General features: G+C 58.8%; 2 protein-coding genes across 2 annotated transcripts in view; one reads left to right on the forward strand and one right to left on the reverse strand.

The window, feature by feature from the left end:
* Positions 1–9,912, reverse strand: part of SGTA (small glutamine rich tetratricopeptide repeat containing alpha) — a 16,299-nt gene extending 6,387 nt beyond the window's left edge. The window contains exons 1-5 of the mRNA XM_011372646.2: positions 9,806–9,912; positions 3,027–3,162; positions 2,180–2,286; positions 1,957–2,038; positions 800–995 (exon numbers count right to left, since the gene is read on the reverse strand). Of these exons, the coding sequence (XP_011370948.1) occupies positions 800–995; positions 1,957–2,038; positions 2,180–2,286; positions 3,027–3,126 (485 nt within the window). The 5' untranslated portion in view covers positions 3,127–3,162; positions 9,806–9,912. The remainder of the gene's footprint in view (positions 1–799; positions 996–1,956; positions 2,039–2,179; positions 2,287–3,026; positions 3,163–9,805) is intronic.
* Positions 9,913–11,229: 1,317 nt separating this feature from the next.
* THOP1 (thimet oligopeptidase 1) overlaps positions 11,230–16,072 on the forward strand; it is a 17,276-nt gene continuing 12,433 nt past the window's right edge. The window contains exons 1-2 of the mRNA XM_023538112.1: positions 11,230–11,404; positions 14,033–14,285. Of these exons, the coding sequence (XP_023393880.1) occupies positions 11,389–11,404; positions 14,033–14,285 (269 nt within the window). The 5' untranslated portion in view covers positions 11,230–11,388. The remainder of the gene's footprint in view (positions 11,405–14,032; positions 14,286–16,072) is intronic.

The following is a 16,072-nucleotide window of genomic DNA, read 5'->3' on the forward strand; positions in this document are numbered from 1 at the left end:
CCACTGACGTAGCCAAACACGGCAGGACGGGTGACACGCAACGGAGGCCCGGCCCGAGGCCGCCGTCCAAGCCCTCGGCCTACTCGGTGGGGTAATTTTCTCGCCGTCCCAAGGTTTACGTTTCCACTTTGTTTTGAGGTGCAGTGAGGTGTTACGTGGAAAAGACTCAGTGAACCACAGTCAGGCCACGAAAGGGCAGGGGAGTCCACGCCGCTTTACAATTTTTCTGCACATCTAGAATTGTTTCTCCGAAAAAAAGGTAAGGAAAAATTAAGTCGATAAAGAAAGGAAACAGAAAAAGCGCCTCTGCCCGCAGCGACGTGGGCCATTTGACACGCCGTCTGGTGTCTCCCGCAGTGTGTTTCCACCGCTTCCACACCGCGTGTGCCCCGGCCTTCCGCTCCGCCCCTAACCTGGCACTTCCCACAGTGCGGCCACGTGGCAGCTCATGTGGCTTCCCCTTAGAATGCACAGATCAGGGTCGAAGACACGGTGACGGGAGGACGCCAGGCAGCGTGGTGAACACAGCGGACTATGCGGACGTCACGTGCACAGCTGTATATCTGAAACTCACGTAACATTACGTACCTACGTCACGCCAACATGTTTAATTAAAAAAAAAGCAAAAAAAAAAGCACCAGCCAGACACGGCTCCGCGCCATCGCCAACGTGCCACGGGCACGCACGTGAAACGCTACCCCGATTCTGGCTGTTTCCTCGGCTGTGCGACTGTGCAGAACATGGTGCCACTCATCTTAACGTCTCTAGCAGCTCTGACTGGCCCCTTGCAGCCGCCGGCCACGTGCGTCCGTGGGACCGGGGGTACCGCTGTCCCGTAGTGCACACGTCTCCCTCCTGCCGGGGCGCGGGGCCAGGGCCGGGGCCCGGCACGTACCTGTTACAGAAGTAGACGGCGTTCGCGGGGTTGAGCTCAATGGCTTTGCCGTAGAAGTGCACGGCGGCCTCGAAGTTCTCCACCTTCATCTGCTCGTTTCCTAAACAGAAAGAAAAACGTGCACAGGCTGCTCGCACGAGAGCACCGGGCTGAGGCGTCGGCCGCAGCGCTCCCAGGCTAGCTGAAGGTCTGTGATTTCAGGGGGCAGGATGCAGCACCCTGGCGCGAGGGGGGAGGGGTGCGGTTTCGGTTGAGAGCCGGAGCCGGCGCTCAGTGACGGAGGCTGCCACAGCTTCGGTCGTGATGTCCAGGAACGTTAAGTCTCAAATGCAGTCACTTTTGCATCTTTCCCCAGAAACAGCCCAATTTAACGACACGTAATTCATGTACCACAAAAGTCACCCTTTGAAAATGCACAGCCGAGCGCTGTTTAAGTATAGTCAGATGTGCAACCATCACCCCTCTTTCCAAAACATACTGTCACCCCAAAAAGGAACCCCATCCCCACAAGCAGTCACCCTCCCCATCCTGTAACAACCATGCACCCACTTCCCGTCTGTGGATGTGTCTGTTCTACACACGTCACGTAAGTAGAATCACACCGTGTGGTCTTGTGTGTCCGGCGTCTCTCACTGACCGTCATGTGTTCAGGTCCGTCCACGTCATGGCGAGTGTCAGCCCCTCCGCCCTCTTCATGGCCGAGGGACACACCCCCATGTGGGTGGATATGCGTGTGGACACCTGGGTGGTTTACACTGGGAATTGTGCTGCCATGAGCATTCAAGTACAAGCACCTCTGTGGGTGCGTTTGAGTGTCCCCTGGGCCCACGAGCGGTCATTGTGTTTAACATAGCGGCTGCACCACTTATGTGCCCCCTTGGGTGAGAAGATCGACTTCTTCACGTCCACGTGTCTGTGTTCATGGAAGCCCCTCGGCACCCCCGAGAGACTGGCCTGCCGGCCGAGGTGTGACAGCACCCACCTGGGGCCACAGAGTGGGGACGGCCTACCTCAGCCCCGCGGCCCTGGGTCCTGGTGTGGGGGGAGAGCTCATGTCCTACCTTCGGTTTTGAGGCGCTCCGCCTCGGCTGAATCCTCTTCCGACGGCGGGGTCCGCTCTGGGTCCCGGTGCTGCGGCATCTCCTGGACGGAAAAGGAAGATGGCAGTCCCGCTGTCCTCCTCGCCCTCCACTTCCGGCACCCTGAGCCACCCAAGGGCCCCACCCCTCTGGCCCAAGGGGCACGCAGGCCTCATCATGGCGGCACGGGCAACCAGCAGCGCACCTTGCCCATGGCGGCAGCTTCAAATATCTCCGGGAGAGTCTGAGGGAGCGCGAGGTCACGGTCTTCCACCGTCACCCCGAAAGCGGTCTCCAGGCACTGGATAGCAACTGCGAGGGCGAAGGGGGAATTCTCCTGAGTGCACCCCGCGTCGACGGTGGGGCTCGGGGCGGGGCTTGCGCTCGGCGTCCGTCACGCGAGCTGGCAGAGGCACCGTGCGGCGCGTGCCCCAGGGCTGGCGTGGGCTCCTCCGTCAGGACCCGGACATGCCCTCCAGCCCTGTGAGCAGGAAGTGTGGGCCAAGACGCTGTCCCCGCCCAGAGAGGCTGGTGGTGACATCAAGGCTCTCTGTGGGGTCACAACGCTGGGGCCGCCCAGCGAGGGAGGGTGGCTGAGCCCAGCCTGGAGCACCAGGTGTGGGTAAGACACCAGGGACACGGTGCCAGGCCTCCCCAGAACCCGGCCGTAACCTGGAGCTCGAGGCCAGATCCCTGCAATCTTCACAGCTGGACCAATGGCACGTGGGACAGAACAGCCCAGAGCCCCAGGACACCAGCGCCTGTCCCCTCCTCTTGCAAGAGGCCTGGCCTGACTGACCGAGGGGATGCACCATGTGGTTGGAGGGGGGCGCTGGGCTAGGAGACGGGGGGCTCAGGCCTGTACCTGCCCGGGGCTCGGTGGCCTTGCCTGTGAAATGAGGACATGGCTGGCCAAGTGTGCTGGCCTGCCACGCCAGCCCTGGGGTGGGCCTATGCACCGATGGGAGAAAGGTGGGGGATGGAGGGGGACAGCAGTGGGGGTGTGGGGCGGGCATCCGGGACCCTCTTCCTGGGGCAGGAGGCCCACGCACCTTCCAAGCTTTCCTGGGCGTCGGACGAGAGCCCGCCGTGCCGCAGCTGGTCGTGCAGGAAGCGGATGATGGCGTAGGCCAGGCGCTTCTTGTTATCCATCTTGGGATGGGTGGAGCCAATGCGGGGTTCCAGGAGCTGCAGACCCCAGCCGGGCGTGAGCGTGGGTCAGGCCCCCGCAGGGGGTGCCCCACTCCCCAGACAGCACCCCTGCCCTCAGGCATGCAGGCGGGCGGAGCGCCCCGGCAGTCCTGCCTCCTTGCTCTGAGGACGTGGCTGTGGGCCTGGCAGTCACCACCCTTTCACCAGCTGCGTGGGGAGGGGTGTCACGGGGTCCCCAGGGACTCAAGGGGCCACCTCACATGGGTTGGAGCCCTGTAGGTTTGTGAACTCTGAGTGTCCAAGTCCTGATGCCTCCAAGGGACATGAGGGGTCAGACAGGTGTCATGGGGGGAGGGGCGAGCAGACTGAAAGGCCCCATGGGGCGCAGTCCCTTTCCAGGCCACCGCAGGGCCGCCTCCAGGCTCCTCTGCAACACGCCATACTCCCAGGCCAGGAGTGACCCTGCCCCTGGGAACACTGGGCCCGTCTGTGGTTGTCATGCTCGGGGTGCCACTGGCATTGAGGGGGAGGAGCCAGGAGTGTTGCTCAACCTCTCATAGTACCCACAACAGCCCCCCATAAAGCACGACGGGCCTCAGTACCCGCCTATTGGGGGAATAAATGAGCGGTCCGCTGCCCAAGGGCCTGTGACGCACGGCACACCCTGCTCCCACCACAGAGCGACCCCTGAGGGCACTGTCACTCCCCTTTAGAGAGGAAACAGGTGCAGGATGGGGACCCACGTGCTGCCCAAGGCCTCTGGCATCCACCTGGCACGCTGGGAGCCATGGCGTGAAGCATGCTGGCCCCCCGAGACATCTCCGGTGGGGTGAGCAGCCCGCACCCCAAGACGCCAAGAAACGGGACACCTGAGAGTATTTTCGTTAACTCGCCTCTGGCCAGAGATGAGAAGAGCAGGTCCCTACCCCAGGCTTTACGAGCTGACCGACGGCAGACTGGGCTGATGCCAGCACCTGGTGGCATCCCAAGGTTGGTCGAGGCGAGTGACGCCGGCCACCCGCTCAGCCTGTCTCCCATTCACAGGGAACGAAGCTCACCGACAACTGCTTCTTAAAAAAGGGAGTGGGAGCAGCGGGACACACGAGGCCTCACCCACAGACAGGAAGTGGCGACAGAATGTTCTGGAACTGCTGGTGATGGCTGCACAACTCTGAATTTGCTAAAATCTACTGATTTTCACGGAACATAAATTATATCTCGATTTGTTAAAAGGGAAAAACTTGACACAGCTGTGCTTCGCATGGCCAGACGGGGAGCTACGGCCGCCTTGGAAAGCTCTTTGGGGACGGCGGGGACGGCGACGGGCTTCCCGCCTCCACTTCTGGACACGACGAGCCTGAGCCACACAAGTGCCTTTGGCCTGAGAGTGTCCCTGGAACCAGAAGGTGCCAGAGCCCAGAGGACAAACGGCCAGTACCAGATCCAGAGGCTCTTGGGTGCGACACACAGAGGACCACTAAAACCCGCCTGTTTGAAGACGGTGGAGTCCCAAAGGTGAGGCGACCTCCCAGCCGGAGGGTCCCGAGGGCAGCTGGCCAGTCTGTGGCCTCCACGCCAAGGAGACATGCATGCGGCCCACAACGTCGAGAACGCTTTCGCTTTACAGACACGTTCTGACTCAAAGGTGGACACAGACCAGTGCCCATGGACGGATGACGGATAAACGGAAGCCGGTCCAGCCACACGCGGGAATGTCACTCAGCCCTGAAAAGGACCGGCATCCTGACACCCGCTGCAGCGTGAGTGGACCTGGAGGACATTATGCTCAGTGACATAAGCCAGACATAGGACACGTCCCGTGTGACCCCACTCACAGGAGGTTCCCGGGGAGTCAGATTCAGAGACACGGAGTAGGCGGCGGAGCCAGGGGGAGTGAGTGTGTAACAGGGACAGAGTGTCAGCATGGGACGATGAGAAAGTCCTTGAGGTGGACGCTGGGGATAGCTGCACGACTTGTGCGTGTGCCTAAGGCCACTGAGCTGTGCCCTCAACAGAAGTTAGGGTGGTCGATTTTATGTTGTGGGATTTTACTATAATTAAAAAAAAAATTGTTTTTAAAGGTCCTGTCCTTAGGAAGTGACCCTTTGAGATCCCAAGATGCTGATCCTTTTGCAGTCTGTTCTCAATCACCGGTCAAGTGCCATGTCTGGGCAGCTGCCTGCTTAGCTGAGAACGGCTTTTATGTTCCTGCGTCCTCTAAGTGCCCACGTAGCATGTCTGATTTGGCCTCGTGGTCCCCAAAGCTGACAGCATCTACCACCTGGGCCTTTATGTTTGCTGACGCCCTCCCCTCGAATAACTAAGGGCAACCTAGATGGAGGTGTGCCAGATCTTACACAGTGGGTCAGAGGATCAGACAGGTGGCAAGGCGAGCTCACTCGCTGAGCTGCTGGACTCCTTCCGAGCATTCTGGCACCAATGCTGAGTACGGTTCCCCTGCTGGACCCTCTGGAGCCAGCACTGGCTCACACAAGGTCCGCGCTGGCCTTCGTGGTGTATGTGTGGTCTCTTCTCCTCCCAGGAGACCCAAATGTCAGCATATCTTTTTTCTGCCCTCCCGGACTGAGCTGAGACTGGAGGATGTGATTCCCAAGGGGTCACTGAGGGTTTAGGAACCAGAAAAACAGTCACACTCATTGGTGGCACGCTTTCGGAAATTCCAATGTCCCTGGCCCTAGGTGCCCCAGGGCCTTTACTCATGCTGTTCCCAGTGAACTAACCTGTGGCAACTCTCGCCTGCCCTCTAGTATAAGCTTGCACTCCTGCCGGGTAGGCGTCTACTGGGCTACTGATGTTATTCCCAAAAGTTGGCCCCCCATGTGACACGTTGAGTGTCAACAAGTCGAGGCCCCCCTGGAGCCTGCCCTGGGCCTGGGGTACGGATGATGGGGAGGGTCGTCCATTTCCCTGAGGACGAGGTCTGAAGTCATGATGCCTAAGGCGCAGCCATTTCTGCCTGAGGCCAGCTGCACATCATCTTCCCTGTCCCCGTGTGACATCTGGAAGAATCCCAGCCAATGTCCTCACTCTTCTCCTCTGTAGATGGGATAACAGAGGCGTCTTCACAGGCTGTTGGGAAAATTCAATGGCCTAGTGCGGGGTTCCCACGCAGGCACTTTTGCCATGTGGCTCATTCTCTGTGTGAGGGACTTTGCTGTGCACAGGGGGTGGTGACAGCGTCCTAGCATCTACCTATTGTCCCTGGGAGCAGAGTGCAGGGGACAGGAGTACCCCAGGTGAGACCCTGGGTTAAGGGGTCCCACTGACCCCCAGGACCGCCTGACCTGCAGAGGTGCCAGGGGGCTGCATGCATTTAAGTATGCAGCCTGAGTGGCAGGGGAGAGGCGACTCGCACGCTGGGGTCCCCTGGAGTGACCGTCCGACCATCGGGGACTTATCCTGGTGTCTAGGTGAGCAGGGATCATATTCAACATTTTTCCAAATAATGAATGCAGGGTCCCCCCTCGGCACTGTGATGCTGAGACGGGCTGTTCTCTGTGGGGCATTGGGCAGCCTTCCTGGCCCCGCCCACTCGATGCCAGGAACCCCACTGGTGACAACCACAGATGGCTAGACCATCCCCAGGTGAAAATCACCAACAGACGCTTCATGGGAAAAGTACAGGCTCTAGGTCAGCACGAGTCAGATTTTCTGGCCAAATGACTTTGCTGCAAGCTTTCAGAAGTCTCCCGTTTGCTGAGAATTTGGGTTTCAGAAGTACAGAAAAGGGACAGCGGCAGCGGCCGACCCGGCACGGTGCTCGACCCGGTGGTCCTTGGAAACTGCGGCTTCTCACGCCAGCCAAGACGGCCAGAGCGGAGGGCGGACCGGCTGGCGCACCTGCGCTGCACGCGGGGCTTCTGAGATGGACAAACCTCTGCTCCCCAGAGCCGGGCCCACCCTGACACCGTGACGGCGCCGGCGTCCCTTGGAACAATCACAACGGGCAGGGCCTTGGCTGCTGGACGACATTCTCAAAGGCCTACTGTCTCTCTGAACAGGGAGAGCTGTGTGTGCTCTCGGAAGGCCCGCCCGGGGCGCAGGGTGTGGGCCGAGCCTGGGGAGGGTGGGCGGACGCTGGCCCTGTGGCCCGCGGGCGTCCTGAGCCTGCCCCTCTTTGGTGCCTTCAGAATCCCTTCCAGCGTCCGGTCTACCTTATCATTTTATCATTAAAAAAAAAAATGTTAGTCTCTAGTCCTTTTATTTCCCTGCCCAGAACTGACCATTCAAAAGGGAAAAACGGCACACCTTACTAAAAACTAGTAACCCGCCCCCCACACCCCAGGGAGAAGCACCTGCTTTCTGAAGGACGGCCCGCCCCTTCTGTGGGTGCTCGTCCCGCCTCCGAATCCACAGCCCTGTCACAGACACAGTGCCCACAAGCTGGGGCGGAGCTCCTTCCCCACCAACCTAGGACCCCTCAGGTACCCCAGAAATGCTGCCCCAAAGTTAGAACTTGGGTTTGAGCGCACCCCCCAAAGTGCGGCCGTTTTCTTCCAAAATGACGCCAGGATGCCCTGCACGCCTACAAACCCTCGACAGCGCCCTGAAACACCATGAGTGTGAGCACACGGCCCCTTGCCACGGCATGTCACCTGCTGGGCCCATCCAAACCCTCTGTGCTCTGATCAAAACTGCTGCTTACCTTTCCTCCGACCCGTCGGGGAAACCCACTACCCCTTCACCATTGAGCTGCAAGGCCACCTCCTGAGACAGACCGGGACACCCTCATCTTCCCGCAGAGCCCCAGTGTGGCACCCCAGCAGACTGGGAGCCATTGGACAGATCATCTTCCTTCGAACCCCAGTGCTTGGGGGCGTTTGATCTGTGTGGACTCAGGAAAACAAGAGGTCACTGTCCGATTCGGAGCCACACACCCGGGCCCCTTGGGGAAGTCACTCTCTTTGGGTCGTTTCCCCATTAGAGTTTTGGTCTCGCTTCCCTACTCACAGTCCCCTTTATGCCTTCGGCTTCGCCGGGCGCTCTGCACCTCAGCCAATGCTGGCTCTTGGCAAAAAAATAAGCAGGATCCAGTGGGATTGTACACAGCCCGGGGGCCGGGTTTTAACCCCACCTAGAGCCGCTCACCCTTCCAGAAGAACTAAATTGTGACGAGCAGGTGAAACCCCCAGAGCGCCAAGGACATTCCGGGCCCTGAGCTAAGCGTTGTACACGCGATGGCTCATTTCAGGAGCCAGCCAACATTTTCTGAGAAGCCCCAGAGTAAATTTCTTCAATCTTGCAGGCGGAAAGGTCCCTGTGGCAGCGACTCACACGAGGTGAGTGTGATTGGGCCTGGCTGTTTCCACGAAACTTCACTTACTAAAACAGGCTGCAGCTAGATGTGCTTCCCTGATCGCGGCCAGGCGAGACCCTCGATTGCTTCACAGAAACCCCATTCTCCAGAAGGAAAAACCGAGGCTTAGAAAGATAAGGTCACCGGGTTAAGACGACACAAATTAGGAGTTTTGAACCCAGGCCCAGAGCTTAAGCTCCAAAGTACCCTTTCCTCTCCCGACGAAACTGGGTGTGCAATCAAAACCTTGCATGTGGTTTTGGGGGTTCACTTCCCCCTCTCCCTGAAGAGCTCCTGCTGGTGAAGAACCGCTAGTCTAGGGCAGGGTTTAACTTTGGGACTGCTGACATTCACGGCCCATCCATTCTCTGGAGGGCATCCTGGGCCCTGTGGGGTGTTGAGTAGCATCCCTGGGCCCCCTCCCTCCAGTCACGATAACCACAGACGACCCCATCGCCCAATGTCTCCTAGAGGGAACAAAACCACTGGTCTAGGGAGAGGAAAAACAACCTAAAAAATAATCGCAGAAACGACACAAAACAGGAACGTCACTCACTCCCAGATGCAGGGGATACACACATTTTCTGACATCAAATCACAAAACCAGCCATCATCCAGTGAGCTCTTAACAAGCACCAGGAACCTCACTGGAAAATGCTCTAGAGTATTCAACCTCACAATGACCCTAGCAGGCACGTGTGTCTACAGTCCCCACTGCACACACAAAATGCTGCTCAGAGAGGAAAAGCGACTGGCCCAAGCTCACGCGGCCAGTCAGAGGTGGTGGCGAAGGTCCTCAAGACCAGATTTCTCCCGAAGACCCTACGTGTCAAGTGAGACTGACTGATGACCCCTCTGAGCTTTCACTGGGCTCTACGGCTTGAACTCTCCCCCGATCCCCGGGGAAGGGACCGTGACGACTCCCCTTTTGCAGAGGGCAAAACTGAGGCTCTGAGAAATCGAGAGGCTGGTCAAGGTCCCCCAGGTGGAGAGCGTCGGCGCTGCGACGGGAACCCCGATAAGAGCACCACGAATGGAGGCCCCCGATTCAAAGGAACCGTGTTTCTGGGGAGCAACGGACACTCAGCGAGCGAGGGCGCTTCTACGTCCTGTTGTCCACCCACAGGCCTGAGAACCAGTATTTCCGGAGTCTGGGGTCCGAATGAGGAAGCCGGGGCCAGCAAGGGCCCGCTCGACGCCGCCTGGCCTCAGTTTCCCCTACGCGCCGCCCCCTCACAGTACCCCATGGATCGCGGCAGCCCCAGCCCCAGCCTGACCTCCCCTTACGGGCCCTGGAGCCCCGGGAACTCCGAGCAGTGGACCCCCAGACTCGCCTGGCTCAGCGCCGAGCCCCCCACTCACCTCTCAAGCGGCCGAACCCCGACCCACCGACGGCTGCGCCTGCGCACCGCGGCGCTCCCGGCCCCGCCCCCCGAGCGCCGCGCCTGCGCGGAAGACGCCGTCCGGCTCGGCCTGTCCTTCTGCGCAGGCGCGGCAATTATCCCGGCGGGCGTGGGGGCAAGTGACGCAATTTAGAGGCGTGAACGAGCTGGTCGTTAGGGCAACTGACCTCTGCGACCGAATGGAGGCCGGAAATCAGGGCTGACTGTCTTCTAGAGCGGGAATGGAGCGGAGCATGGTGGGACAGTGGCTGACTACTGTCTATGGCGGAGTAGGCGGAGCCGTTCACGTGGTGCTGAGCCGGCCACGTGGTGCAGTTGCTTTTGGGTCTCGGGCGCCTAGAACGTCACAGGCGCTCTGAATGCGAGCAACTGTTATCCACTATCTTTGTTCATTTATTCACCCGCCCACTCACTCACCCACAAATACATTCTTCCATTCATCCAATGTGTTAAGGAATACAGAGATTGTTCACAGCAGGTGCTTAGTAGCCAGCAAATATCTTAAGCCAACTGTAAAAACTATCAAAGTGTTTTCCCTCATTAGCTTGTACTGGGGTAGACAGATTATGAAATAGTAACCTAGCTCATAAATTACTTCCCCGCTGTGAAGAAAAAATAGGCTGTCGTGGTCGTGAGGAGGTGAATTGGCTGCGATGATTAGGAAGGGACTCTTAAATGTGGATTTGGAGGATAAGGAAAAGCACTCCAGGTACAGGGAACAGTGAAAACAAAGACTGACATGGAATTAAACTTGGTGTGCTTAATAGAGGGTGAGTGATGAGAAGTTCCCTAAGGCGACTGACTCACAACTGACCACTAGTGCTAAAGTTGACAGAAGTTTTTCCCGATTCATTTTTTGTCCTATTTACAGAAATAAAGGAGGTGGGATTTTTTTCCCCCGAGTTTATTTCTAGTAAATTTTTCTTTCCGGGTACCTCAGACACTTTAAGATTTTGTTGTTTTAACCGACGACACTGCATGTAGGTCAGGTTACCACACTTCCAAAACACCCATTGTTTGAAGTTCTAGATCTCCTTACTGAAGCTTTCTCGGTGATAATTGCTTTCGTTTCTGGGATTTTTGTTTGTTCGTTTTAAGGTGGAAAGGGGGCAAGCACAAAATACGGGGACTAGTAGCCCAGGCGGAGAAATACTGGCGGACATAACCACTAACGTTCCGAAGCTCCCAGGCTCAGGAAACCCTGTGTGTGCGGGTTTCCGTGGAAACGCCCCTCCTCCACCCTGAAGGCTCCGCCCCCTCGCCGCCAAGAGCCAATGACAGGCAGGGAGGGCTGCGGGGCGCATGCGCAGAGCGCGCCCGCGCCTCCGCGAGCCGGCCGGGGTGTGGGAGGAGCTGAGGCGGGCGCGCGCCCCGTCCTCCGGCGCACGCGCCCTCCCAGCATTCTGTCGGCGCGCGGGCGGCGGGCGACTCAGTCCGGACGGCTGTGGCCACGGAGCGGACGGAGGTTCCTGGCCGCCGCGGCTGAGGCGGCCGGACGCGGATCAGGTGGAGGGAGAGGCCGCCGGTGCACACCCGCCCGCCATGAAGCCCCCCGCAGGTACCGGCCGCGCCTCGGTGCATCCCCGCTCACCGGACCCTGGCGCCCCCTGCTCCCTCGTGCCTCCTGGGGTTGTGACTTGGGCCTAAGAGCGGAGCCGAGTGACCCTTGAGTGACCGTAGCCCTGGCGGGTGGGGAGTTCGGCGAGCCGGAGACCCGGTCCACTCGGTGGCAGAATGAATGAACTAGCTTTTCGGAGCTTCACTCCCTCAGCCAACTAACTCCACCTGCTCAGGACGGGTCGGGCCCCGGGGCGGACTGTGGGGGAGACCACGAGTTCTAGACGAAGTTCCAGAGCCCGATACCTACGTTCAGCAAGCGAGAAAGCGAGCGAGGGCTTTAGAGAGCGGTCAGTGCCGCGGCCGGTGGCGCTTCTTTAGAGAGGGCAGCCCTGGAGGGCTTCTGGGAGGAGGTGGCATTTCAGCGTGGGCTCCATGCGGGAGAAGCAGCTGTCCCGTGAAGGCCTCGGGTAGGAACGGCCCACGTGGCAGTAACTGTGAGGGCAAAGGCTGGTAGGCAGAAGTGTACGGCGTTTGGAGAGTAACGAGCCATTCTGGCCAGATCACAGCTTTTATTTTCAAGGCAAATGGGCGCTAGGGGAGGGTTTTCGTTAGGAGAGCAACGTGATCTCTTTACGGGGTTTTAGAAGATTGCCCAGGTTGTTGTGTGGTGCCTCCTGGAATGTCCTCCCCCAGTTCATTCTCCAGTCTGTTACTATGATGGTGGTAATTGTATTAATGATCATAATTACACCGAGGCTTCTGGAGGACTCAGGAAGGCAGGAATGCTGTCTCCCGTGTTTGCTGCAGGATTGTTAGCTGCGGGTCAGTCAGTAAATATTTATGGAATGAATAGGCCTGCTCAGTGTTTAGATTCTCACTCCTCCAGGAGGCTTTTCTGACCACCTTCCCCGAGCCCCGGAGCCCTTCTTTACCACCGAATTTAATACAGACATACAGTCCCTTTTCGGCAGTTTTGAAATCCCAAATACTCTGCAAACAGACTTTCCCTAAGTTTGCAGCAGTCTGGCCACAAAATCTGACCTGTGCTGACTTAAAAGCCTTTTTTCTCCTCTTAGTGTATATCAGTGGTTGGCGATTGGGCTGACTGTGCCCCCCCAGGGGACACTGGATGATGTCTGGAGACATCCGTGGTTTTCATGATTGAGGGTGCTCCTGGTATTAAGTGAGTAGGGGGCCAGGGAATCTGCTCAGCACTTCACCCCAGAGAATGACCCAGCCTCTAATGTTGATAAGGCCCTTCCCTAGAGGCACCAAACACAGGTCCGAGTCAGCAGCACCTGCAGATACCCCCAGTGTTCCAAGATGGGGTGTCCGGGACCACTTTGGCCCAGCTCAGCTCCCACTGTGCCAGAAGGGGAAGATGAGGCACCGCTGGGGGCTTCCTGGAGCAGCCCCTTCATCACTCATTCCACACCCACTTCATTAACTCAACAGATAATTTGGCACAGGTGTAGCCATTCCAGATCTGTAGGTGCTGTAGGGATGTGGTGGCGTGGGCCTCTGGGAGAGGAATGTGGAAAGGAAGACGGGCAGGTGGGACTCACCTGCAGACACCACGTGCAGGAAGACCTGGGGAATGAAGGCCAGTGCGGCTGGACGCAGAGCAGTTGGCAAAGCCAGCTGGCCTAACCTGCCGTGCAGGACCCAGCCGAGTCTGGACAATGTGGATCAGGGGTCAGCAAACCGGTATGGAAAGGGCCACGTGGTTTATACTTGGCAGTCACACACCCTCCCACGTGAAGTCACTTTTAACTCGTAGTCTGTACGAAAACAGGTAGGCCATGGTTTGTCAACCTATGGTGTAGACTCTGACAAAGAGTTTGAACTTGAATCCTGAGTGCAGGGTGGAGCCCTGAGATGGGCACAGGAAGCCCAGATGTGCGGATTTGCAGAGGTGGGGTGAGTCCAGTGCGCCGGTTCGCAGCACGGGGCAGTCAGACCGTGCGGGCGTGAGCCCCACTTGCTGGCTGTGGGGTCATCGTGGCAGGAGGCTTGCTCTCTCCAAACCTGAGGATGCCCACCCGTGAAATGGCGAGTGGGATGCAGAGCTGAGAATTGTCTGAGAATTTGGCGAGGAGGCGAGCGCAGGACAGCTTACGCTCTGAACCCCACCTGGAAGTTGTACAGCTCGGGGCGTTCAGTGATCAGGATCCCCCTTATTTTAGGTAATCGGTACCAGTGTCACGTGTCACAGCAGGGAGGTCAGGGGTCGCACCCCGTAATCCAGTTATTCTTTGAGAGGAAGGCAGGTATACATGAACGCGCACCTCACCACTGCTGACATTGTGGCGGGTCACCCTCTGGGGGAACCTGGCGGGGCACTGTGGCATGTTGAGCAGCATCCCTGGCCCCACCCCCTGAGCGCAATAGCATCAGACTACAGTCACGATAGCCACTTCCCAGACGTCTCGGACATCACCCAGTGTCCCCTAGGTGCAGAATTGCCTGCTTTGCAGGACCGGTCACCCTGTGCATCCGCACAAAGCCCTGGGCCTCGCCCATCTGCAAGGGACATGGCGGTCCTCTCCCTCCGCCCCCAGCCGCTCTGTCCCTCATTCCGGATGTGAAGCAGACACCCGGCCTGGGCTCTGTCTCCTCCGTGCAGCCTGCGCAGGAGCCGCCCTGGACACGGCAGCCCCCTGCCCCGTGGTGAACTACCTGAGGTGGGACCTGAGTGCCCAGCAGATCGGGGAGCTGACGGTGGAGCTCATGGAGCAGACCAAGCGCGTGTATGACCGCGTGGGCTCCCAGAAGCTCGAGGACGTGTCCTACGAGAGCACGCTCAAGGCACTGGCTGACGTGGAGGTGTCCTACACAGGTAAGACCAGGGCAGGGAGCTCTCGGACCCTGACCCTGGGGTGACAATAACCACCCTTGGGTGCCGTGCTGGGCGAAGGCACTGACGGGGTTAAAGTCACCCAGCGGATGCCGCCGCCTCCCCTGCGCGCCCTGCTCACTTGGCCACCTGGCACACTTGGTCCTCACAGGCGTGTCATCTGAGGGCCCGGAGGGGACAGCGTGTCTAATGGCACCCCGCTCCAAGAGCCAGCTTGGGTGCTGACCTTGAAACTGGAGCCCTTCCCACCCCTTTCTGTGTCCCAGGGGGTATTTGTTTTCTCTGAGAGCTGAACTTGGCCCCTTGCTGTGCTCCTCGTGGTCCCCCTGTGCCCCGGGTAAGCTGTTGCCGTCACTTGTCCTCATGGCCACCCAGCTGGAGCCTTCTCTCTTCCTTGGGGCCTGTCTGGTCCCTGTGGGGGGAGCGAGGTGCTCGGTCAGACAGATATAAAACCTGTGCCCCGAGTCCCTTCTGTAGAGCCTGACGATGTGGGGACAAAAGACCGAGAGACGTCACGTGACTGAGCACCCCAAGCTGAGGAAACCCCCAACCGCAGGTCTCTAGCAAAAGTCGTTTTCCTGGGAACCATGGAGGGCCCCTGAATTCTCACCACAGGGCTCCCGTGTGTCCCTGAGGCCTCAGTGTGCCAGCGTCGCCATGTCGAGGGCCAGGCCTGCAGGCCAGGCTCCGTCCCGCCTCTGCCTCGCCCTCCCCGGCTTTGGGCGGGCGGGCTTCAGTCTCCCTAATTCTCTCTCGTGGGAGGCTCTCCAGGGTCCAGGGGTGCTAGTTCCCATCTCCCAGGCCTAACCCCCACCCCCGCTCCTGTGGCCTTTTATTTGTCTCCACTCAGTAGCCTGGGCAGTTTTAAAGAAAACTAAAATTGGCTCGTGGCCCCCTCCTCGGGCAGCCCACCAGTCAGGCCTGGACGTGGCCTTCGGTCCCTCGCACTGTCGGCCTCCCTCTCCCTCCCCGGGCTGTCTGTCCGGCCTTGTGGCCTTAACTTGCTCACGCCCTCCCCTCGTGGCCTCGAGCTCTTCTCGCTCCGCTCGTGGGATGTCAGACTGCTCCCCGACCACAGGAGCCTCTTCTGGGCCCCTCTCCCCCGGCCCGCTGCCTGGTTAAACCCGCCGCGCTGTTTTGCACGATTTTGATGTCACACTCAATGCAGTCACTGTCGCCTGTCAGCCTGCAAATCCCAAACCCAGAGGCTGGCTCTGTCACTGTTCTTTCTAGGGCAGCCAGCGTCAGGCCCGTCTGGAGCCCCTCAGTGTTTAACGCAAGTCAGCTGAGCGGGTCTGTCCTTGTCCCCACCTTCAGAGATCTGTGTGGTGCAGCTAGACACACCCGACCTGGGGACATTTCATGGCCCAGAACCATGGGGGTGCAGTTTGAATTCAGGTCTCCCAAATGCGAAGTGCGTGCTTTTTTTAAAAACCGCTTTGTTAAGATGCGATTCACGTACGTGCGACCCACCCGGTTACAGCATTACGTTCCCGGGGTCGTCACTGTATTTTCAGTGGTGTCCAACTCACCATTATCTCACCTTAGAATGTTTTTGTCACCCCCAAAAGAAGCCCCATCCCCCTCCCCAGCCCTCGACACCCATTCACCTACTCTCTGTCCCTGTGGACGTACGTGCCTGTTCTGGATGTTTCACGTAAACGGAATCACACACTGTGTGGCCTTGTGTGTTCGGCGTCTCTCACTGAGCGTCAGTGCGTTCAAGGTCCATCCGTGTCGTGGCGAGTGTCAGTGCCTCCTCCCTTTCACGGCTGAGTGACACTGCCCGTGTGCCCGGGCCACGTGTGT

Source organism: Pteropus vampyrus, unplaced genomic scaffold, assembly GCF_000151845.1.
Source record: "Pteropus vampyrus isolate Shadow unplaced genomic scaffold, Pvam_2.0 Scaffold212, whole genome shotgun sequence".
Classification (NCBI taxonomy): Eukaryota; Metazoa; Chordata; class Mammalia; order Chiroptera; family Pteropodidae; genus Pteropus; species Pteropus vampyrus.